The sequence below is a fragment of the Sciurus carolinensis genome, chromosome X, assembly GCF_902686445.1.
Source record: "Sciurus carolinensis chromosome X, mSciCar1.2, whole genome shotgun sequence".
Classification (NCBI taxonomy): domain Eukaryota; kingdom Metazoa; phylum Chordata; class Mammalia; order Rodentia; family Sciuridae; genus Sciurus; species Sciurus carolinensis.
This window is the reverse complement of record NC_062232.1, coordinates 53,425,857-53,449,400: the sequence shown is the minus strand read 5'-3', so window position 1 is coordinate 53,449,400 and position 23,544 is coordinate 53,425,857. Positions and strand designations below refer to the sequence as shown.

Genomic DNA, 23,544 nt, shown 5'->3' with positions numbered 1-23,544 from the left:
ATACAAAACATAATTAGAAGCTATTTTGAAAATCTATACTCCAACAAAATAGAAAATCTTGAAGACATTGACAAGTTTCTAGAGAAATATGATCCACCCAAACTGAATCAGGAGGACACACACAATTTAAACAGATCAATTTCGAACAATGTAATAGAAGATGCCATCAAAAGCCTACCAACCAAGAAAAGACCTGGACCGGATGGATTCTCAGCCAAGTTCTACAAGACCTTCAAATAAGAACTAATACCAATACTCCTCAAACTGCTCCATGATTCCCAAACTCATTCTATGAAACTAGTATCACCCTGATACCAAAACCAGACAAAAGCACATCAAGGAAAGAAAACTTCAGGCCAATATCCCTAATGAAAATAGATGCAAAAATTCTTAACAAAAGTCTGGCAAATCACACACAAAAACATATCAAAAAGATAGTGCACCAAGAATAAGTGGGGTTCATCCCAGGGATGCAAGGTTGGTTCAACTTCCAGAAATCAATAAATGTAATTCATCACATCAATAGACTTAGAGTTCAGAATCATATAATAATTTCAATAGATGCAGAAAAAGGATTTGATAAAAAACAGCACCCCTTCATGCGCAAAACACTTGAAAAAATAGAGATAGTAGGAACATACCTCAACATTGTAAAGGTCATCTATGCTAAGCCCACAGCCAACATCATTCTGAATGGAGAAAAACTGAAAATATTCCTTCTAAAAACTGGAACAAGGCAAGGATGCCCTCTTATACCACTTCTATTCAACGTCATCCTTGAAATGCTAGCTAGACCAAAGAAATTCTAGACAGAACAAAGAAATTAAAGGGATACAAATAGGAAAATAACTCAAACTATCGCTATTTGCTGATGACATGATTCTATATTTAGAAGATCCAAAAAATTCCACCAGAAAACTTCTAGAACTAGTAAATGAATTCAGCAAAGTAGCAGTATATAAAATCAATACTCATAAGTCTAATGCATTTCTATTCATAAGTGATGAATCCTCTGAAAGAGAAATTAGGAAAACTACCCCATTCACAATAGCCTCAAAAAATAAAATACTTGGGAATCAATCTAACAAAAGAGGTGAAAGACCTCTACAATGAGAACTACAGAACACTAAAGAAAGAAATTAAAGAAAACCTTCGAAGATGGAAAGATCTCCCATGTTCCTGGATTGGATAGGAAGAATTAATACTGTCAAAATGGTTATAATATCAAAAGTGCTATACAGATTCAATGCAATTCCAACTAAAATCCCAATGATGTCCCTCATAGAAATAAAGAAAGCAATCATGAAATTCGTTTGGACCCAGAATAGCCAAAGCAATCTTTAGCAGGAAGAATTAAGCAGGAGGTATCACAATACCAGACCTTAAATGATACTACAGAACAATAGTAACATAAATGGCATGGTATTAGCACCAAAATAGGCAGGTAGACCAATGGTACAGAATAGAAGACACAGAGACAAACCCACATAAATACAGTTATTTCATGCCAGACAAAGTTTCCAAAAACATACAATGGAGAAAAGGTAGCCTCTTCAACCAATGGTGCTGGGAAAACTGGAAATCCATATGTAGCAAAATGAAATCAAACCCCTATCTGTCACCCTGCACAAACTCAACTCAAAATGGATCAAGGACCTAGGAATTAGACCAGAGTCCTTGCACCAAAAGAAGAAAAAGCACTAATCTCCAAAATTTATAAAGAATTTAAAAACTTTACACCAAAAATACAAAGAACCCAATCAATAAATGGGTTAAGGAACTGGGTAGACACTTCACAGAAGATACACAGGTGATCAACAAATATATGAAAAAGTGCTCATCATCTCTAGTAATTAGAGAAATGCAAATTAAAACCACCCTACGATTTCCTCTAACTCTAATTAGAATGGCTATTATCAAAACAGGATAATAAGTGTTGGCATAAATGTGGGGGAAAAGGCATACTCATATATTGCTGGTGGAGTTGCAAGTTGGTGTAGCCACTCCAGAAAGTAGTATGGAGATTCCTCAAAAAACTTGGAATGGACCCAACATTTGACCCAGCTATCCCACTCCTTGGCCTATACCCAAAGGACTTAAAATCAGCATAAAAAGCAGCCACATCAATGTTCATAGCTGCTCAATTCACAATAGCCAGATTGTGGAACCAACCTAGATGCCCCTCAATTGATGAATGGATAAAGAAACTGTGGTATATATATATACAATGGAATATTACTCAGCCATAAAGAATAATACAATTATGGCATTTGCAGGCAAATGGATGAAATTGGAGAATATCATGCTAAGTGAGATAAGCCAATCTCAAAAAAACCAAGGGATGAATGATCTCACTGATAAGCAGATGATGATACATAATGGGGGGTGGGAGGGAGGCAAGAATAGAGGAAGGAGGGACTGTATAGAGGGAAAAGAGGTGTGGGAGGGGTGGGGGGAAGTAAAAAAATAACAGAATGGAATCAAACACCATTACCCTATGTAAATGTATGATTACACAAATGGTATGCCTCTACTTCATGTACAAATAAGTTGTACCCCATTTGCTTACAATTAAAAAAAATCCAGTCTTGTGACATGCACCATTTGATTATAACCCCATGTTTAGCCTTAATTATAATTAACTTAGCCTTGGAAATTCTAAGGGAGGACCCAAACCATCCACTCTTCTGGGTGACAGCAGACCTAACCTCAGCATGGACACAGTGCAATGAATGACTCCTCTCATGTGGAGCCTCCATCTTGGTTTGGCCATCATCTGGTCAAACACTGAGCAAAGAAACCATGTTAATGAGGATGAAGACCATTTCATTATTGGAGGTGGGGAAGCAGAAAGAATGAGATGTATGGGCTGGGGTTGTGGCTCAGTGATAGAGCACTTGCCTAGCACATGTGAGGCACTGGATTTGATCCTCAGCACCACATAAAAATAAATAAATAAAATAATGGTTAAAAAAGTATATGTGGGCTGGTCACAGTGGCACATGCCTCTAATTCAAGCAACTCTGGAGGTTGAGGCAGGAGGATTACGAGTTCAAATCCAGCCTCAGTAACTCAGTACAGCCCTAAGCAACTTAGTGACTCCTTGTTCCAAGATAAAAAATAAAATAAAATAAAAACGGTTGGGGAGTGGTTCAGTGGATAAGCACCCCTGGGTTCAATTCACAATGCCAAAAAAAAATTATGGGGGATTTCTCCAATAGACACTGAGAACAAGCAGTCCCAGTGAAAATGGAGGTTTTCTTCAAGAGACTGCTGTATATGTCAAAACATATCAGAAGAGGGACTGGGGTTGTGGCTCAGTGGTAGAGTGCTTGCCTATTATGTGTAAGGCATCACACAAAAATAAATAAAATAAAGGTATTGTTTCTATCTATACCTAAACAAATAAATTACATTAAAAAACACACCAGAAGGAAAGCAACAGACTATAGTCCAATCAAAAGTAAAAACAATATTTAAAAATGGTAAAATTTATGTTACATATATTTCACCACAATAAAATATTAAACTATACAGTATAGAAAAGTGAAATCTGGGGTTGGAGATGTGGCCCAGTAGGAGAGCCCTTCCCTAGCCACGTGCAAGGTCCTGGGTTTGCACCAAAAATATGTGAACACTCACTGTCTTTCTTCTTTCACCCACTCATTTCTACTCTTCTCCCTAGAGGTAATAATTAGATGTACTACGATTTATTTAATTATTCTTTACTGAAGGTATTTAGGCTATATCTAGATTTTTGCTTTAATAAGCAATGCTATGATAAACATCCTTGAAATAATGTTTTATAATTTGTATTATCTGTAGTATACTACACCAATATATATATTTTATTTTGTAGGTTTAAATTTATTTATTTATTCATTCATATGATTCGAGATATCAGAAGTTCAAGAGATTATACAAAGGAAAGCTCCCTCCAATTCGTTCCCCCAGCAACCTGCTTATTCTCCTCAAAAGCAATAAATTCCAATGTTTAATATATATCCTACTCATGAGAAACTTTTTATAAGAACACAAATGATAGTAGTTTATGTACTTTAAATTTGATAGCTATTGCCAAATTATTCTCCAAAGAGACTGTACTTATAGACCATGAGTAATATTTGAGCATGCCTGTATCTGCACTCCCCCATCAATGCAGCATGTTATCACGCTTCACTTCTTTAATGATCTGTCTGATGAAAAATGGTATCTCATTTAATTCATATTTATTTAACCTGTAATATTATGAGTAAAACAATTTTTATTTAAGCTAGGAGACCTTACCTCTCCAGACTTTTTTGCACAACTCCTTCTGACATGAACAGGAATATAGAATATACCATGTATTTATTCTCCTTCCTGCCTGTGTTCTCTCTGAGCTCCTTGCTAAACCTTCCTGACACAAGTCTGAGGAGGTGAGTCCTTTCTCTGTGCTTCTCTCCATGCTATCTATTTCACCATCTGCCACCTTCAACAGACCATGGGCAGAGAATGGATTTTTATCCAAGTTATTGTTTATTACTTTTCTCTTCAGTAAATATGAAATAAATGGATAAAGGGACAGCTGAGGTCAGAGACATGCAGCCATTTTTTATGAATGATCAAAAGTGATTCACTCTCTCCTAAGAATGTAATATATATGGAAGGTAGTTCTTGAAATCAGGAGTGAAATGGTGGATTGTTCAATAAATAATGTTGGGTAACTGGTTAACTATCATAATTTGGGAAAATAAACTTATGTCCTTAGCTTATAACCAAGTAATTTCCAGATGGATTTATTAAATATAAAGAGCAAGCATTTAAAAACTTGAGCTGGGTGCAGTGGTGCATGTCTGTAATCCCAGTGGCTCAGGATGCTGAGGCAGGAGGATCCCAAGTTCAAAACTAGCCTCAGCAACATAGTGAGGCCCTAAGTAACTTTGTGAAACCCTTTCTCTAAATAAAATATATATTTAAAAAAACAGGCTGGGGAGGTTGCTCAGTGGTTACATGTTTCTGGGTTCAATCTCCAGTACCAAATGAAACAAAACAAACAAAACAAAACCAATATCAAAATGCTTGGTATAAAGTACACACAGATATTGATCCAATCTCAAGTTGGGGAAGGCATTTCTAAGCCTGATTATTTCAGAAATAATAAAGAAAAAGGTTGATAGATTCCATTAACATTTTAAACTTCAGCATACACAAAAAGACAAGCAAACCTGAAAGGCTGGGCTGGGGTTGTAGCTCAGTGGCAGAGCGCTTGCCCAGCATGGGTAAGGCACTGCGTTCGATCCTTAGCACCACATAAAAAACAAATAAATAAAAAATAATGGTTAAATTTTTTTTATTATTATTATTGTATACAAATGGGATACATGTTGTTTTTCTATTTGTACATGGAGTCAAGGCATACCATTTGTGTAATCATACGTTTACATAGGGCAATGATGTTTGATTCATTATTTTTTTTCCCTTCCCCCCACCCCTCCCACCCCTCTTTTCCCTCTATACAGTCCTTCTTTCCTTCATTCTTAAAATGTTTTTAAAAAACTGAAAGGCTAACATGTATGGGAAAAACTTTTTTTTCTAAAATATCCAAATGACAAGTGACCAGATTCATTTATATGGAAGGACCTATTATAAATCCCGAAGATAAATATCATAGGAAATTAAGGAAAAATTTAGGAACAAGCAATGAAGTAAGAAATAGGTTTCTGCATGAGTCAAACAGACATGACAATAAACACATACAGGGATATCCAACCTCATTAGTAATTGATGAAGGGTCAACTAATAAAGCATTTTTTTCACCTAAAAATTTGCAAAGATGATAACTGTCAATGTTAGCAACTACATGTGATAGTACATTGATAGATTGATATAATTATGGAGGGCAATTTCTCAGTATAATTAAAAGCTTCTCCTTTTGACCTAGATCAATTCTAGAAATCTTATCAAAAAGAAATCATCAGAAAATACAGACAAAGAGTGACTACAAGGATATTACAGTGGCATATTTATAGTAGTGAGAAATTGAAAGCAATCTAAATGTCCAACAATAGAATTGGATAAATAAATTATGGCACATTCATAGGCTAGAATGCAGGCATTAAAATCATCATATTGAAGACTGTTTAAGGACGCAGGGAAATTTTTATAATGCATTATTTTTTTAAAAAGCAATTTCAATAGAATAGTAGAATGGTACCAATCTGGTTAAAATGTGTGAATTGATTATGTTTGTATAGAAAAATCCTGGAAGAAAGATGATATTCTGACAGAAGAGTCCCTGCATGCATGCCACCCTGTCCCAAGGAGGGCTCTCTGGGTGAGCCCTAGTAGAAGCTCTGGTGGCAACAACTGGCACAACAGACCTAGAAGAGGTTCTGTGTGTAATACAAGGCCTCCAGGAAGAGGCCAAGTGGACCCAAAAGTCATCATAGACACAAATCAAGGAGTGACTATTGTCAGAGCTGATACTGTCATGCTCTTGGGCTCCTATGTGGAGGTTAATCGTTGTTAAAATTTATTGGGCACTTATTAGGCACTTTGTGTGCATTTTTATTCAGTGCTAACATCCTCAAGATAGATAGCTAAGACAAGTATTAATTGTCCCATATTATTAACAAGGAAACTGAGGCCCAGAGAGATTGTGTCTTACTCAAGGTCACAATGCTAGGAAGTGGGTGGATGAGCTGAGCTTGAAACCCAAATAGATGTCTGACTCCAGAGCCCACATCTATATACAACAAGCACCTTATTTTTAGTTGCTATGACAAGAAGGGAGAGGGTATGATAATGAGTAAAAGAGCCAGGCACAGTGGTGCATGCCTGTAATCCCAGTGACTCAGAAGGCTGAGGCAGGAAGAACCTAAGTTCAAAGCCAGCCTCAGCAACTTATTGAGACACTTAGCAAGACTCTATGCAACTTGGTGAGACCCTGTCCCAAAATAAAAGAGGGCTGGGGATGTACCTCAGAGGTAAAATGACCTTGGGTTCAATCCTTGGTATATTTAAAAAAAACAAATAAATGAGTAAAAGAAAAACATTAATGATGGGGCTGGGGTTGTAGTTCAGTGATACAGTGCTTGCCTACATGTGTGAGGCATTGGATTCAATTCTCAGCACCACATATAAAAAAAAGGTCCATAACAACTTTTTTAAAAAAGTATTTAAAAATAGTAATGAATGAAAGTTATTGCTGGAAGTGGATCCCTTTGAGACTAGTGCCCCATGGTTTTCATACACGAAATCGCCCATACAAGTTGCTGTCCTCAGTGACTGTAGTTGCTGTTACAGAAAGAAAGACTGCCAATTCCTCAATTCCTCATCCTTCCAGATTCCTGCAGTAAAGATTTGTGCCCTGGGCATGGTTATGATCTCGTGTAAGTTAACACTTACTTGTTCCTCCTGCCAAAGACAGACCTAGTCAGGGAGGCTAGGACAGGTCCAATAAAACCTTCATGGTTTCCAATATAGGAACCATTATTTCTCTTGTATTCAGGGGCAATCATGTAAAATGGGACTTTACTGTTTTTGAAGACTTCTGTCAGAATTACTTGGGCAACACCAGCACCACCCCATAGTAAGGCCCACATTATCCAGGTAGTACTTTCTTCACCAACCTGTGTTTCCTTCCCTAGTCAGGGGCCATGTTGGGCCTATGCCCCCTTTGCCAGTCAGTGCACTTTCTCCTACAATAATACCCCATCCCCAGCAGCCACCCCCACAGCTAGTAATGCAGCAGAGGGGATCCTTGCAGGGGAATTGGGTTCACCTTATCTAGTAAGCATCTCCTTACCTAGTCAGGTGTCACTCCCTGACCCTTCCTCCTTCAAGATAGGAATCCTTATACCCTATACCAAGTAGGCCCCCTTAAGCCTACCTCCCTCCCTACCACCAGACAGGAACCCTGAACCCACCTGTGCTTGCTTTCTCAAGCACAGCCATACTCTATTTATGCCTTCCTACCAAGCTACATCTCCGTCCCCGGCCAAGGCCTCATCCCCAGCCAGGTCCCTGTCCCCTGATAGGCAGGCTTTTCCTATACTCACCTTTACCCACTCCCTCGCCAGGCCACATTTCCCAGGCAGTACCCACTACTGCAGCAACCCCACACGAGCACCCTACCCAGCCTGGTATCCCTCCCTGGCCTGTGCCCCCTAAGAACAGGCAGGCCCTCTTTGGCAATTACCACCTCAACCATGCAGGAACTCTGCCAAGCCATGGCACTACTCTGGAGAGGTCCCCTTCACTCACATACCCCTGTTTCCAGGCAGGGTCCTTGACCCCACTTGCTTTTCCTTTCCTTGCCCAGTAAGGTCTTGCACCCCTATCCTGTGCCTCCCTCCTCAGCTAGGCCCCCTTCCTCAGTCACGTGCCTGGCTGATTCCTTTCCTAGCAGGCTCTTTCCACCTGTTAGGACCCCTCTCCCAGTCAGCTCTATTAACCCGTCTCCAGTCTTCTGTTGTTCTCAGCATTCAAACCTCTCCCACCACCAGGTTCCCTTTCCTAGCCCATGCCTCTCTCCAGTCCGGCAATATATCCCTACCAGGATCTTCTCACCACACCCAAGGTCAGCCCTATCCCCCTGTCCCTGCCAGTGTCCCTTCCTCAGCTTGCTCTACCCTCTCAAACCTCTGCTCTCTTTAAAAAAATGTGTACAGCCCCACATCCAGGCTGTTTCCCTAGCCTCACCCTCCTCACCAGCCTATGGCCTTTCTCTGCTTGCTTTCCTGTCCAGTGCCCTTTCCCAGCCTGGGTTGTTTGATAGCCTATGGCCCCTCCCTCAGCCAGGCACCCTTCACCAGTCTTTGCCCCTGTAACAGTCAGGGACACCTTTCTCTCTTCGACTTTTTACTCTACTAGGTCTCCTTTCCTTGACCAGCTAATTCCTTCCTCTTTAAACAGCCCCCTACTCGCCCCTATTGACTGATTTATTTTACAGTACTGGGGATGAAATCCATAGGTACTCTATCACTGAGCTACATCCCCGTCCCTTTTTAAAATTTTGAAACACAGTCTTGCTAAGTTGCTATGGTTGTCCTCAAACTTGCCATTCTCCTGCCTCAGCCCCCTAAGTCACTGGGATTATCATCACCTTCCCACCCAGGCCTCCTTCCTTACCCTGTATCCTTGTCCATAGTCTGTCTGCTTCCTCTGACTCCCTACCCGGCTAGGTCCTCTTCCTGAGCCTATTCCTTCTGTTCCAGTTTCTTCTTCCTTGCCCTGCCACTCCTGTGCCTGGCCTCCTCTAACATCCCCCTATCCCAGACAGGCTCCCCTCTCCATGACTTTCTACACCATGGGGCCTTCTCCAGCCTGTGTCCCTTGCATGCCTATGCCCCTTTCCCCTTTCAGACCCAATTCCCCTGCAAAAGTCCCTCTGCTGCCTATGCACTCCTGCCTGGGCCAGCTTCCTCTTCTCTACCAGGATCCCTTCTCAAATCATGTCCCAACCTTTGGGGGTTATTTGGTTATTCCAACCTTTCGAGCCTGGTTGCTTCTCTAAAAGTCGGGTTCCCTCCTCTATCCAGCCCTCCTCCTCCAGGTAGACCCTGTTCCCAGATAATGCCTCTTCCCTAGGAAAGCCTATTCTCCTACCAGATCCCTTCCTCAGCAAGTGCCCTTGTTCTGGCCAAGCAGCATGCCCCAAGCATTTCCCATGCAATAGCCACAGAACCCTTCATCATCTGCAGACCCTTCCAACCTGGTCATTTGCCCCAACAAGTTGTCACTTCACCAGCCTATTTTCTTTCTACAGTTAGCACCTTTTTCCCTGCCCAGCTCACTTTTATGCCCAACTAGGCCCCCTTCCCCATCCAGGCCCAATTTCCCAGAAAGGTTCCCCTCTGCTCTCTATGTCCCCTTCCTGAACTAGCTTTCCCTTCCCAGCCCGGCCCCATTCCAGCCAATTCCAGTCCTGGCAAGACCCTCACCAGAATGCAGCCCAGTACCTAGCCAGTTTCCCTTCCCCCCTCCCTCTATAAAACTCACCCCAGCTGGGTCACCTTCCCCAACCAGAAGCCCTTCACCAGCCTGTGTCCCTATCCCTAACCTGGACCTCTTCCCTTTCCAGATATCCTCCCTCAATCAGACCTTCGCTGTAAGCCTGTGTCCAGACCACCAACCAGCTAGACCTCCCCATCAATCAAAATCCCCCACCTCAGCCAGGCTGACCCCCCTCCTCTCCCTTTGTCCCAGATCCCACGCAGGTCTTCTCTAGCCAGGGCCTCAAATCACCTGTGCTCTATTCCTTAGATTGCGCCCAGAGCCACAACCTCCCTCATTTTATCTGCAATACCCTATTCAATCTTTTAGGCTGGGCCTATCCACAACTTGTACCCTCCTTCCTAACCTGTTCTCTTCCCCCTGCCTCTGCCCGCTTCTGCAGCTTGTCCTTCCTCCCTGGCCCATAATCCCCAGTGTGCCCATCTATATCAATTGCTCTCTTCTCACACTGTACCCCAATATCAAGCTTTTTGAGAGACCTCCTCAGAGACATGGAGCTGAAACTCTTCTGATGCACTCATCAGTGAGGTCTATCTGGCAGGATTTTCATATTTGTATTTTGGGAACAGCCAAAAGATAACATAGCACTTTTTTTTCCCCCTCCTGCAATATAGCCCTGGAATGGCTAGGTTTTGGAAGTGGGGGTTATTTTCAAACACAGCAATGAGAACATCCTTAATTTAAACTGCTTAATTGTTTTTTGCTGAATGAAACATCAACTCAGGACAGTCTCCCTAAATCTTTCCCTGAAAAATATTTCATTCCAGTCCACCATCAAGATTACAGGTGCATTCCTTCTCCTGAAAGCCTCACCTGTTTCCCTCTGCATCTGTTCCTTAATCCCCAGCATACCATTACTTAAGCAGATCCTGGATACAAACCCCATGTGAACTAAGTTACCCACACAAAAAGAGAACCAGGTATTTTTAAAACTGCTTTTATTTTTAAACAAGTTGTGTAATTTAAAAATTTTTTTGAACTTATATTATTTTAGAACATTTTAAATGCACAAATAGTTTTTTTAAAATTTCAATAACACTCCACTGAAATACAGGATCCAAAGATTAAATTCAAAAATTACTGCAAATTATTTCACTTTTACTATTTTTGCAAATTCAAGATATCAACAAATCTCAATCAACACACCTACATCATTTACTTTTTTTTTCCCTCATGGAAATTGATATAACAAGATAGATCAATTATTTTATACTTAAGATATTTTTAAAAATGCTTTTTTCTAAGAAATATGGGAAGGCACTAAGTTCATATCTTTCACACTCCATACCAGTTCACATACAGGGTAGATCAACCTGAATAAGATCATAGCATTTAACATCTCTAAGAAAAAAGAAAATTTACCAGAAGTTAAACTACCTGCCAGTTGGTCTCTTTTTGCTTCACACCAGTTGTAGAGATAATGAAATGGTTTCAACTATCTGAATAAAGAGCTTTATCTTTAATAAAGGGAATTAAATTCAGAACTTCCACATTTTATAATGAGTCACACCATGCATGTTTATCTGAATTTACTTTCTATACTTAACACATTCACCTTTTAACAGATGCTATTATTTAGAAATTAGCAAATATCTAAACAACTAAAATTTTCAGCCACACAAATTTTAATGAAAAAAATTACTATCAGAACTCTTATTCATAACCTGAGTCATCACCTGAGAAGCCCAATTTAAAACAAAACAAGCAAAAAACAACCCAACAAAGAAGAGTTGGTGACCATTCTCCCCCCCCCCCCGCAAAACACAGCAAAAGACATTCACAAAAGACTCTGATCACATAAACTTATTTATCTATGTAACCCAATAGATACACGGGAAAATCCAAAGACGCCGAGCTATTCTACTGAACTTACTTATTCCGAGTTAAGGACTTGTCAAACCAAAATTTCCCATTTTTATCCCATACTTATTTGAAACACTAGCAACTCTCAGTAGGAGAGGTCAACAAGATCCACAAGGGCAAAGAGAGGTTGGAGCTCATCCAGCTCCCGCCTCTTCTTTAGTAAAATCAGACATTCCCCCACTAGTCTCCCATCTCCCACCGCGTGAACGAAAGAACCACAGGAAGGACAGAAGGCCAAGGGTAGGCAAGCGGCGGCCGGAGGTACTTTTTAAGTAAAAGGAGGAACGAAAAAAAACGGAAAAAAATTTAAGCCTACTGAGGAGACGAGGCTGTAGCTTCGGCTCTAGCGACGGCGCTGCAGCAATGGCGACCGCGAAGCTCTGTAGCGTGTAGAAAGGCCTAGAAAAGTCGAGGGGCTCCGCCGCCAACAGCGCCGGCCTCGAGTGGCTTCACCGAATTGTAGTGCTCTCCCAGGTTGCAGGCGTAGTGTAGGTAGACCAAGGTGAGTGGCTTCTTGTTGTATTCCTCCCCGATGATGATGACGGGTGAATCCGCTTGAATCACTTCGATGGGCGTCTTCAGGACATGCGACAGGGCTCTCAGCTCCAGCTGGCCTCCCCACGACGCGCTGCGGACGATGTTTTCACAGTAGCTCATGAAGTCATCGCGGGTGTAGGCACCACCGGTCTCGGGGTCGCTGAAGAAAGGCAGGAAGTCGTCGACGTGCTTCTGCATGTACTCAGCGGTGCGGCAGCGCAGGCTCTCCACCGTCACAGAGAACACCAGCTGATCTTGGATGGCACGGTACATGCAGTGGCCATCAGTTGGGATATCCTTCATCTCCAGATTCTTGGCTTCAAGGATGGTGGCGAGCTTCTCCTCCTCCTCACGACGGAAGCTGGCCATATGCTCCATCTCAGCTTTGGCGGCCCTTTCCTGGCGCTCTCTCTCAAGAGTCGCCCTTCTTTCCCGTCTTCTCTGTGCTCTCGAAACTCGGGGAGGTTGGTTCTCGAGATCCATCTTGGCCAGATCTTCAGTGACAGAATCGAGGTTGCTGTTGCCAGGGAACTTCTCTTGGAACTTCTCCAACTCCTGCTGGTGCCTCTGCTCCATCTCGGCCTCGAGGCGGGCCACGTCTAGAAGCAACTGCTTTCTTTTCTTCTTGTCGCTTTTGGGGACAGAGTTTTTCATGCCCTGGATGCGAGCCTGTAGCTCCTTCTTCTCCCGGTTGTGGCGGCGCATCATCCGGGAGTGTTCACTCTGGGAGTCATCCATATTGTTCAATGGAGAATATCAGTGGAATTTTGGCGGTAGTTCAAACACCCTTCACCTTCGCTAGCCTTAGTGCTCTGTTCACATAGGATGCTTGCTCTTAATTTTATTCACAGCCCTCTCTGCCATTGGCCAATCTCTCTAGGGCTACACCCCCCCAACACGTTTCACGTTGTGATTGGCTGTTCGTAGACCCCTAAATACATCTTCATTAGACCCCCGTAGCAACTTCCGCTTCTGGTTTTAACGGAATTCAAATATCGCTGGTAAAATACAGCCTTTCTGCAACGTGGGCCACAATTGGGCTTGTAGAATTTTTCAGTGACTCTTACTTGGTTCCCAAGTTTGGATACAAAATACAAGCATAGGCAATGCTTGATAACCATATACTAAATACTCTATCATCAACTGAATATATTCTGACTCTGGATTTGGCGTTGCCTCAGTCGCATTGACTAATTAATGTTTAATCTTTGTGTATCAGAACAAAGACATTTCCTTACATTCCTGGGAGCACAGAGTCCCTCCAATTTAAGGCTTTAATCCAACATGCTCCATTTCAGTGTGAGAAGGCAACAGAATCACCTTTTCTAAATTCCCCCTCCTCCTAGACCCTCAGCTCCCCAAATGGGCTCTCTAGGATGCCCAGGAAGCACCACAATCAGAGCACATCAAAACACTTCTTTCTGATTATTTTTAATCTCTAAAAGTTGTGCAAACAAAAAAAAAAAACCCAAACTCTTTCAAGTGTGCTTTCATCCTGCCCCATTCTGTTTACTTGTATCTTGAATCCTTGAACAGATCTGCTCTCTAGACAAAACCTCCACATTATTACAAATAAGGAAAATGGACATTCATCCAATTAGCTGCACGTATAAAAATTTCTTTTCTTTTTATTTACTTATTACACTCTGGGTATGGAACCCAGGGCCTCACTCTTGCTAGGGGAGTGCTCTACCACTGAGCTACAAATCCTACCCATTTTAATTTTATTTATTTATTAGTTTTTGTTACAGATAATTGAACTGAGGGGTGCTTAACCACTCAGGCACATCCCCAGCTGTTTTTTATATTTTGCTTAGAATCAGGGTCTTGCTGAGTCAGTTAGGGACCTTGGTAATTTGCTGAAGCTAGCTTTGAACTTGCAATCCTCTAGTCTCAGCCTCCCAAGCCGCGGGGTTTACAGGGGTGCACCATTGTGCCTGGCAACCCTTTTTATTTTGAGACAGGATATAGCTAACTTGTGCAGGCTGGCCTGGACCTTGTAAACACCCTGCCTCAGTCTCAGGAGTTGCTGGGATTATAGGTGTGCATCACAATGTCCAGCTACTGCTAAATATTAGTCTTTGACACAGATTTACTGTAGTTTGGTAAACCATTCACCTGTTGAAGGACATCTGGGTTGTTTCCAGTTTTGAGATACCATAAATAAACCTGCTATAAATGTCTGTATACAGGATTTGTCTGAGATAACTTTCAATTTTTTTTCTGGGAAAGATGCCCAGGAGTGTGATTGCTGTCATATTCTAAATTTATGTTTATTTGATTACATTATTGTTATTATTATTTTGGTACTGGGAATATTTCCCAGAGTGGCTCTACCATTCATTGTATATTCCCACAAGCAGTATATAAGTGATCCAGTTTCTCAGCATCTTCACCAGCCTTTGGTATTGTCAATATTTTTTTTTAGCCATTCCAATAAGCGTGCAGCGATATCTCATTGTGGTCTTAATTTCTTTTTCTTTAGTGACTAATAATGTTCATCTTTTCATGTGCTCATTTACCATTCATAACATATCCTCTTCTGTAAAATTCTTAAGTAATTTTTATATTTTCTAATTGGACTTCTTTTACCATAAGTTTTTTTTTTTGTTGTTGTTGTTGTTTTTTTTTGCGGTGCTGGGGATTGAACCCAGGGCCTTGTGCTTGTGAGGCAGGCACTCTACCAACTGAGCCACATCCCCAGCCCATTACCATAAGTTTTGAGAGTTTTTTTGTATTCCAGATACTAGTACATTGTGTGTGTGTGTGTGTATGTGTGTGTGTGTGTGTGTGTGTGTGTGTGTGTTTTACTGGAGATTGAACGCAGGGCCTCACGCATGGCAGGCAAGCAGTCTCCTATGCAGCCACATGCCCAGCCCTTTAATTTTTTTAAATTTCATTTTGAGACAGGATCTAAGTTGCTCAGGCTAGCAAAGAACTTGCAATTCTCCTGCCTCAGCCTCCACAATAGCTGAAATTACTGGTGTGAACCACTGCAACCCAGCTAGATATTAGTTCTTTGTCAAATATATGCTTTACCAATATTTTCTCCCTGACTATAACTTGTCTTTTAATTTTCTTGACAGGGTCTTTCTTAGAGTCAAAGTTTTAAATTTTGATTAAGTTCTTTTTCTCATATGGATCATGTTTTTTATTTATGTATTTATTTTTTAAATAACCACTTTTTATTGAAAGTATCTTGCACTCATGATGAATGTTTTCTGGGTTTTGCCACATATTTCAATGTTAAAGGTTAAATTACTTTTTACATGCAAGTGCTATGAATAGTTTTCCCCACATGGGAACATTGATTATAAAAAGATGACATGCCACATCAATTAAGTGGTTTTTTTTTAATTGAAAAGTTATCAAACTGTCTAGTTACATTTCTCCCACAAAATCCACAAACTGGGTAATAACTGAATCTCTAGGCAACATATTCAAAGCTGAGATTAAAAAAAAAAACAAGTCCTTTGGTCCAATTAAGGGAGCCCTGCTACATACAGGCTTATCAATCCCAGTGGTACTGGTTGACTCCAGGAAGGCTGGAAGACATTCTAACACTCCCAACTGAAAACATGTACTCCAAGTAGCCTTTTTCCAATTTCCAACTCATAAATAAAGATAATATTTTGTTAATTCTATTTCAGAAAACTTTTTGCAAGTTGTTTTATTTATAATGTCAACTTTTAAAAGTTCACTGAAGTTAACTGTGTCAGGGGCGGGCTCTGGGCTCTGAAACTGGACAATAAACTAGGCAGAAATCAATTTACAAAAGGTGGGAAAGCCCAAAATGCCACTTTCCACAGAGAACCCACAGTTCAGGTTTATTCAGAGTAAAGAAAAAAGAAATTTTCTCTCATACTAGAAGAAATTCAGTCATAGGTTTGGAGTCTGTACTCAAACTACACATGCAATAAGAACAATATTATGCTAGTACAATTGATTTGCTGCTGCATTTGCCTACTATTTGTCCAATATTAACAATTATAAAGAGGATTGTATCTGGAACAATCCTTATAGTGTCAAGTACAACATTTCACTTCTCTTCACACAACTGGTTCTCTTTGCATATCTGGGCTTGCTCCTCTTCAGTAAAGTCATTTTTGATATTGAAGTTTTGGCACATCTCCTCAGATTTCCCCTTGATCATATTGGCAACAGCCTTGTATGTAACATCACGCAAACCTTTGATGTCTAAGTAGTTTGCAGCCAGAATAAGTTCAAAAAGTGTTCCTTGGTCAACTTTCAGGAATTCTTAGTCCCAAACAGGGAGATCACCTGTTCACTTTGTTCTCATCATCCTCAGGAGGAGGAGGGTCACCCTTGTGATGTGTGCACCACTGAATGATGTTTTTTAATACTGCTGCATTTACATTTGGTAGAGGAACTGGGTCACCAGTTCCTTCATCATCCATTCCCAAAACTTCCAACATGGTCTTGATTGTCACAGATTGTTTGGTGATTTGTACATCAACTTCAAATATCTCCCCATCAGAACTCTGCAACTTAATTGAAGGCATAATGTTTGGTCTCAAGAAGATGGTGGGCCGTAGTCTGACAGGAGTGGGGCAGCATCCACACAAGGAAAGAAAAAGGCACAGGACAAGGCCACGAATATGGACCGTATTTTTGATGTCAAGTCTACAAACCCTTTTTTCTACATCCTAGACCCCAAAGATTTTTTTTCTTTTGGTACTGGGAATTGAACACAGGGGGCGCTCTACCACTCACCTAAATCCCCAAACCCTGCAGAATTTGGGTTGTTTCGAGGTTTCTAGGATCCAACTGGGCTTCAAGCATGTTAGACAAGCATTCTACCACTGAGCAATGCCCTCAGCCCCCCAGCCACTTTTTATATTTTGAGACATGGTCTTGCTAAATTGCCCAGGCTGGTCTTGAATTTTAGAAACACCTACCTCAGCCTCCTGAGTTGCTGGGATTATAAACATGTGCCTCCATGCCCAGCTGACTTTGACCTTTTCTTAAACTCAAAGATTTATATATAACTTTAAGTTTATAGTTAAATTTGTGATTTATTTTGACTTTATCTTTTGTGTAAGGTTTGAAAATTAGGTCAAAGTTCATTCTTTTGCCTGGTGATGTCCATTTATTACCACACCATTTGTTGAAAAAGCTATGCTTCCTCCATTGAATTGGTTTTGGACTTTTGTCAAACGTCAGTTGGGCATATTTTTGTGAATCTCTTTCTGGACTCTCTTCCGTTCCATTCATTCGTCTATTCCTCCACCAACACCATACATCCTTGATTATTATACTCACATAATAAATCTAGAAATCAGGTAAACCATTTCCTCTAATGTTATTTTTTTTTCTTTCAAAATTGTTTTAGTGACTCTAGTTCCTTTGTCTTTCTGAATAAATGTTCAAATGCCATAAGTTCATTCTATTTTATGGCTGAATAATATTCCATTGTGTTTATACACCACATTTTCTTTTTCCATTCACCTGTTAAAGGACACCTAGGTTGGTTCCATTGCTTGGCTATTGTGAATTGAGCTGCTATAAACATTGGTTTGTGGCTGCCTCACTGTAGTTTGCTGATTTGGTCTTTTGGGTGTATACTGTGGAGAGCAGTGATTTGAATCATGGTCTTTCTGACTCCTCATGGTTGTGTTTGTGCTGGAAATTGCCTGTGCAAAAGTGCATGTTGAGATGACTCAGTTGCTATGGTGAGACCAGCCAGAGGAGTCTACATTCAAAGGCATGCAGCTGTATCATTTGAGACCTTGAGCTTGGGCACCAGCTCCCAGGGATAGAAAATTCTGAGCATAGCAAGATGACCCTAATGTCTCACCAGTCCTGTGTCCTTCGGATTGCCTGCTTTACTAAAAATTTTCTAATAACCTTTTGATGATGAAACATATATAATAAATGTGCTGAGAATAGCTCTGGGTCACTGCTTCTCCATCAGACAGCAGTATCCCACCTGGCCCCACCTTTTCCTTTATGTGTGTGTCTATCTTTTCTTCATCCCCATTGCCCCTCATTTGGTTTCTTTCCCTGAATTAACAGCCATGACTGAGAGATGAGAGGGTTGTAGCAATATACCAAGGAGTGGTAAAACTGGGTCAAATTGTGGTTCCATTCCAAGTTTTCTGGGGAATCTCCATATTGCTTTCCAGAGTGGTTGCACCAATTTGCACCAATGTATGAGCGTACCTTTTCCCCCATATACTCACCAACATTTATTGTTACTTATATTCTTGATAATTGCCATCCTGACTAGAGTGAGATGGAATCTCAGTGTAGTTTTAATTTGCATTTTTCTAATTACTAGAAATGTTGAATATTTTTTCATATATTGACCATTTGTATCTCTTTTTCTGTGAAGTGCCTGTCCAGTTTCTTTGCCCATTTATTAATTGGGTTTTATTTTTGGTGTTAAGTTTTTGAATTCCTTATACCTTCAGGTGATTAATGCTCTATCTGAGATGTAGGTGACAAATATTTTCTTCCATTCTGTAAGCTCTTTCTTTATGCACTTGTTTCTTTTGCTATGAAGAAACTTTTTAGTTTGATACCATCCTATTTATTTATTTATTTATTTATTTATTTATTTATTATTTTACTTCTTGCACTTTAGGAGTCTTGTTGAGAAATTTGGTTTCTAAGCCAACATGATGGAGATTTGGGCCTACACTTTCTTCTGGTAATCACAGGGTCTCTGATCTAATGCCTAGGTCCTTGATCCACTTTGGATTGAATTTTGTGTATGGTGAGAGATAAAGTTTCAATTTTATTCTGCTACATATGGATTTCCACTTTTCCCAGCACCATTTGTTGAAGAGGCTATCTATTCTCCAATGTATGTTTATGTCACCCTTTTCTAGTATGAGATAACTATTTATGTGAGTTTGTCTCTGTGTCTTCTATTCTGTTTTATTTGTCTTCATGTCTGTTTTGCTGCAAATACCATGCTGTTTTTGTTATTATAGCCTAATTGCTCTGGCTAGAGTTATAAGGACTATATGTTAAATAGAAATAGTGAAAGAGGGCATCCTTTTATTTTTCCAGTTCTTGAAATGTTTTCAATTTTTCTCCATTTGGAATGATGTTGGTCTTGGGTTTAACATATTTAGTTTTTACGATGTTGAGGTATGTTCCTACTGTCCTTAGTATTTCTAGCATTTTGAGCATGATTGGATGCTGTATTTTGTAAAATGCTTTTTCTGTATCTTTTGAGGTAATTTTGTGATTATTGTCTTTAAGTATATTGATATGATGAATTACATTTATTGATATCCATATGTTGAACCAAACTTGTATCCCTAGGGTGAAGCCCAGTTGATCATTGTGTACTGTCTTTTTAACATGTTTTTGTCTGTGATTTGTCAATATTTTATTAAGAATTTTTGCATCTATGTTTATCAGGGATATTGGTCAGAAGTTTACTTTCCTTGATGTGTCTTTCTCTGGTTTTGATATCAGGGCAAAACTAGCTTCAAAGAATGAGTTTGGAAGGATTCCCTTCTTTTTTATTTCAAGGAATAATTTGAGGAGAATTGGTGTTAGTTTTTGTTTGAAGGTCTGGTAGAACTTGACTGAGAGTCCGTCTGGTCCTGGACTCTTTTTTCTTGGTAGGGTTTTGATGGTGTCTTCAATTATATTGCTAGAAATTGTTCTGTTTAATTTTTCTATCTTTCTGATTCAATTTGGGTAGGTCGTATGACTCTAGAAATTTGTTGACATCTTCAACATTTTGTATTTTTTTGTAGTATACGTGTTCGAAATACTTTCTGATTATCATCTTTATTTCGGTAGTGTCCAAAGAAATATTTCCTTTTCCATCACAAATTTTAGAAATTTGATTTTTTTCTCTCTTTCTCTTCATTATCTTGACCAAGGGTTTATCAATTTTATTGAGTTTTTCAAAAAGCCAACTTTTTGTTTCATTGTTTTTTTTGAATAGTTTTTTTTTAATTACATTTATTTTGGCTTCAATTTTAATTACTGTCTTCTGTTTTTTGGTGTTGATTTGTTCTTATTTTTCTAGGTGTAATTTTATATTATTTATTTGGTGATTTTTCTATTCTTTTAAAGAATGAGCTCAATGCAATGAACATTCCTTTTACTACTGCCTTTATAGTGTTCCAGAGATTTTGATCTCTGTGTCTCTATTCTCATTTATCTCTACATATTTTTTTTTAAATTTCATCCCTCATTTCTTCTACTATCCATTGGTCATTAGTGTATTATTTAGTCTCCAGGTGTTAGAGTAGCTTCTAATTATATTTTATCCTTGATTTCTAATTTTGTTCCATTATGATCTGATATAATGCAAGGTATTATCTCTGTTTTTTGTATTTGCTAAGAGTTGCTTTGTGGCCTAAATATGATCTGTTTTAGAGAGGGATCCATGTGCTGCTGAGAAGAAAGTGTATTCAGTCATCGATGGATGAAATATGCTATATATGTATGTTAAGTCTAAATTATTATTTATTATTTAATGTTAATTTTTGTTTGGATGATCTACATAGTGATGAGAGAGGCATGTTAAAGTCACTCAATATTACTGTGTTGTGGTCTATTTGATTCTTGAGATTGTGAGGGGTTTTCTTGATGTATGTAGATATTCCATTGTTTGGGGCATAAATATTTATGATTGTTAAGTCTTTTTGAATTATAATTCCCTTAAGAAGTATAAACTGACCTCCTTTGTCCCTTCTGATTAACTTTGGTTTGAAGTCCACTTTATATGATGTGAGGATAGAAACCCTGCTTGTTTTTGAGATGCACATGAATTATATGTTTTTTTTTCTCTATCCTTTTACCTTCAGTCTGTGAATGTCTTTGCCTATGAGGTGAGTGTCTTGGAGACACCATATTTTTGGATTGTGTTTTTTAATTCAATCAGCCAGTCTATTTCTATTGACTGGTGAGTTTAGGCCATTTAAATTCAATGTTATTATGAGAAATGATTTTATTCCCTGTCATTTTGATTTATTTCTGGTTTTTAATTTGAATTAATTTCTCCTTAGACTGATCATTCTTCCAGCATAGTTTTTCCCTGTGTTGGTTTTCAATTTTATTTTTCATTTATTCTTTTTTTTTTTTTAAGGTGTGCACTTTTATTGAACTGGTCTCAAGTCAGTGTACAGGTAAGCCCTGGCTGCCTCCACACCTCAGCCCACTCTCAGGGAGACCAAAAGCCTTCATACATCTCGAATTGGGGGACAAAAAGGGGGGCCACAATGGCTGACCATTCAAAAAAAAAACAAAATAAAAAAGTATTAAGGCGAAGATTAAAAAAATTTGCATTACATAATTTACACAAAAGCAATGCTGTCACCTCCCCTGTATGGACTCGGGTGAGGACTGGGCCATCCTCCAGGAGGAGGAGTGGGGTGGCTTTTGGGAGGGCGAGGGACTTCCTGTAACAATGCATCTCACTATATTTGGAATGACTGTTAAAAAAAATGTACAATCAAAGTCCTCGGCCATATTGTAGAACTTTAGGGATGCTCGCTCCAACCGACTGCTGTCACCTTCACCGTTCCAGTTTTTAAATCCTGAGTTAAAAGCGCCAAAACAAAAAACAAAAACAAAAAGGAAAAAAAAAAAAAACAAATAAAGCCATGCCAATCTCATCTCGTTTTCTGTGCAAGTTAGGTTTTTGTCAAGAAAGGGTGTAACGCAGCTAAGTAACAGTCCGCCTAGAAGCATTTACGGTGGACAATGGAGGGGCCAGACTTGTCGTACTCCTGCTTGCTGATCCACATCTGCTGGAAGGTGGACAGTGAGACCAGGATGGAGCTGCCAATCCACACAGAATACTTGCACTCAGGGGGGAGCAATGATCTTGATCTTCATTGTGCTGGGTGCCAGGGCTGTGATCTCCTTCTGCATCCTATCAGCAATGCCTGGGTACATGGTGGTGCCACCAGACAGCACTGTGTTAGCATAGAGGTCCTTGCGAATGTCAATGTCACACTTCATGATGGAGTTGAAAATAGTTTCATGGATCCCACAGGATTCCATGCCAAGGAAAGAAGGCTGGAAGAGCGCCTCAGGGCAGCGGAACCGCTCGTTGCCAATGGTGATCACCTGGCCGTCAGGCAGCTCATAGCTCTTCTCCAGGGAGGAGCTAGAGGCTGCAGTGGCCTTCTCCTGCTCGAAGTCCAGGGCAACGTAACACAGCTTCTCCTTGATGTCACGCACGATTTCCCGCTGGGCTGTGGTGGTGAAGCTGTAGCCACGCTCAGTCAGGATCTTCATAAGGTAGTCTGTCAGGTCCCAGCCAGCCAGGTCCAGACGCAGGATGGCATGGGGGAGGGCATACCCCTCCTAGATGGGCACTGTGTGGGTGACCCCATCACCGGAGTCCATCACAATGCCGGTGGTACGACCAGAGGCATACAGGGACAGCACAGCCTGGATGGCCACATACATGGCTGGGGTGTTGAAGGTCTCAAACATGATCTGGGTCATCTTCTCACGGTTGGCCTTGGGGTTCAGGGGGGCCTCGGTCAGCAGCACAGGGTGCTCCTCGGGGGCCACACGCAGCTTGTTGTAGAAGGTGTGGTGCCAAATCTTCTCCATGTCGTCCCAGTTGGTGACAATGCCGTGCTCAATGGGGTACTTCAGGGTCAGGATGCCTCTCTTGCTCTGGGCCTCCTCACCCACATAGGAATCCTTCTGGTCCATGCCTACCATCATGCCCTGGTGCCGCAGGTGCCCCACGATGGAGGGGAAGACAGCCCAGGGAGCATCGTCACCCGCGAAGCTGACCTTGCACATGCCGGAGCCATTGTCAACCACGAGCGCAGCGATATCGTCATCCATGGCGAGCTAGGTGGCAGGTGTGGACCGGCAGCAGCGGAGCGGCAAGGGGACTGTACTCGCAAGGTGGACGCAGTCTCGGCAGTCTCATTTATTCTTCATGAAATATTTTATTGGGTATGTTTTGTAGTACAGGCTTTCTAGTTGGGAATATTGTTAGTTTTTGTTTATCATGGAAGTTTTTTATTTCATTGTCAATCTGAAGCTTAATTTTCCTGGGTATATTATTCTTGGCTGGTATCCATTTTCTTTCAGAGCTTGTTATATATTATTCTAAGATCTCCTAGTTTTGAGGGTCTGGGTTGAGAAATCAGCTGAGATTCAAATTGGTTTCCCTTTATA

General features: G+C 40.5%; 1 protein-coding gene and 2 pseudogenes across 1 annotated transcript; all 3 read right to left on the bottom strand.

Annotated features, from left to right (window-relative positions):
- Positions 1–12,261: 12,261 nt before the first annotated feature.
- Otud6a (OTU deubiquitinase 6A) lies at positions 12,262–13,137 on the bottom strand. Its single transcript, XM_047537094.1, has one exon. It carries the CDS (start codon positions 13,135–13,137, stop codon positions 12,262–12,264), a length of 876 nt encoding a protein of 291 aa, XP_047393050.1.
- A 3,301-nt stretch (positions 13,138–16,438) lies between these two features.
- Positions 16,439–16,922, bottom strand: LOC124972599 (S-phase kinase-associated protein 1-like; annotated as a pseudogene).
- Positions 16,923–21,953: 5,031 nt separating this feature from the next.
- LOC124972590 (actin, cytoplasmic 1-like) lies at positions 21,954–23,205 on the bottom strand (annotated as a pseudogene).
- Positions 23,206–23,544: the final 339 nt, after the last annotated feature.

Excerpts from the sequence above, each read along its gene's own strand:
- Otud6a (XM_047537094.1), bottom strand. The coding sequence starts at position 13,137 with ATGGATGACTCCCAGAGTGAACACTCCCGGATGATGCGCCGCCACAAC.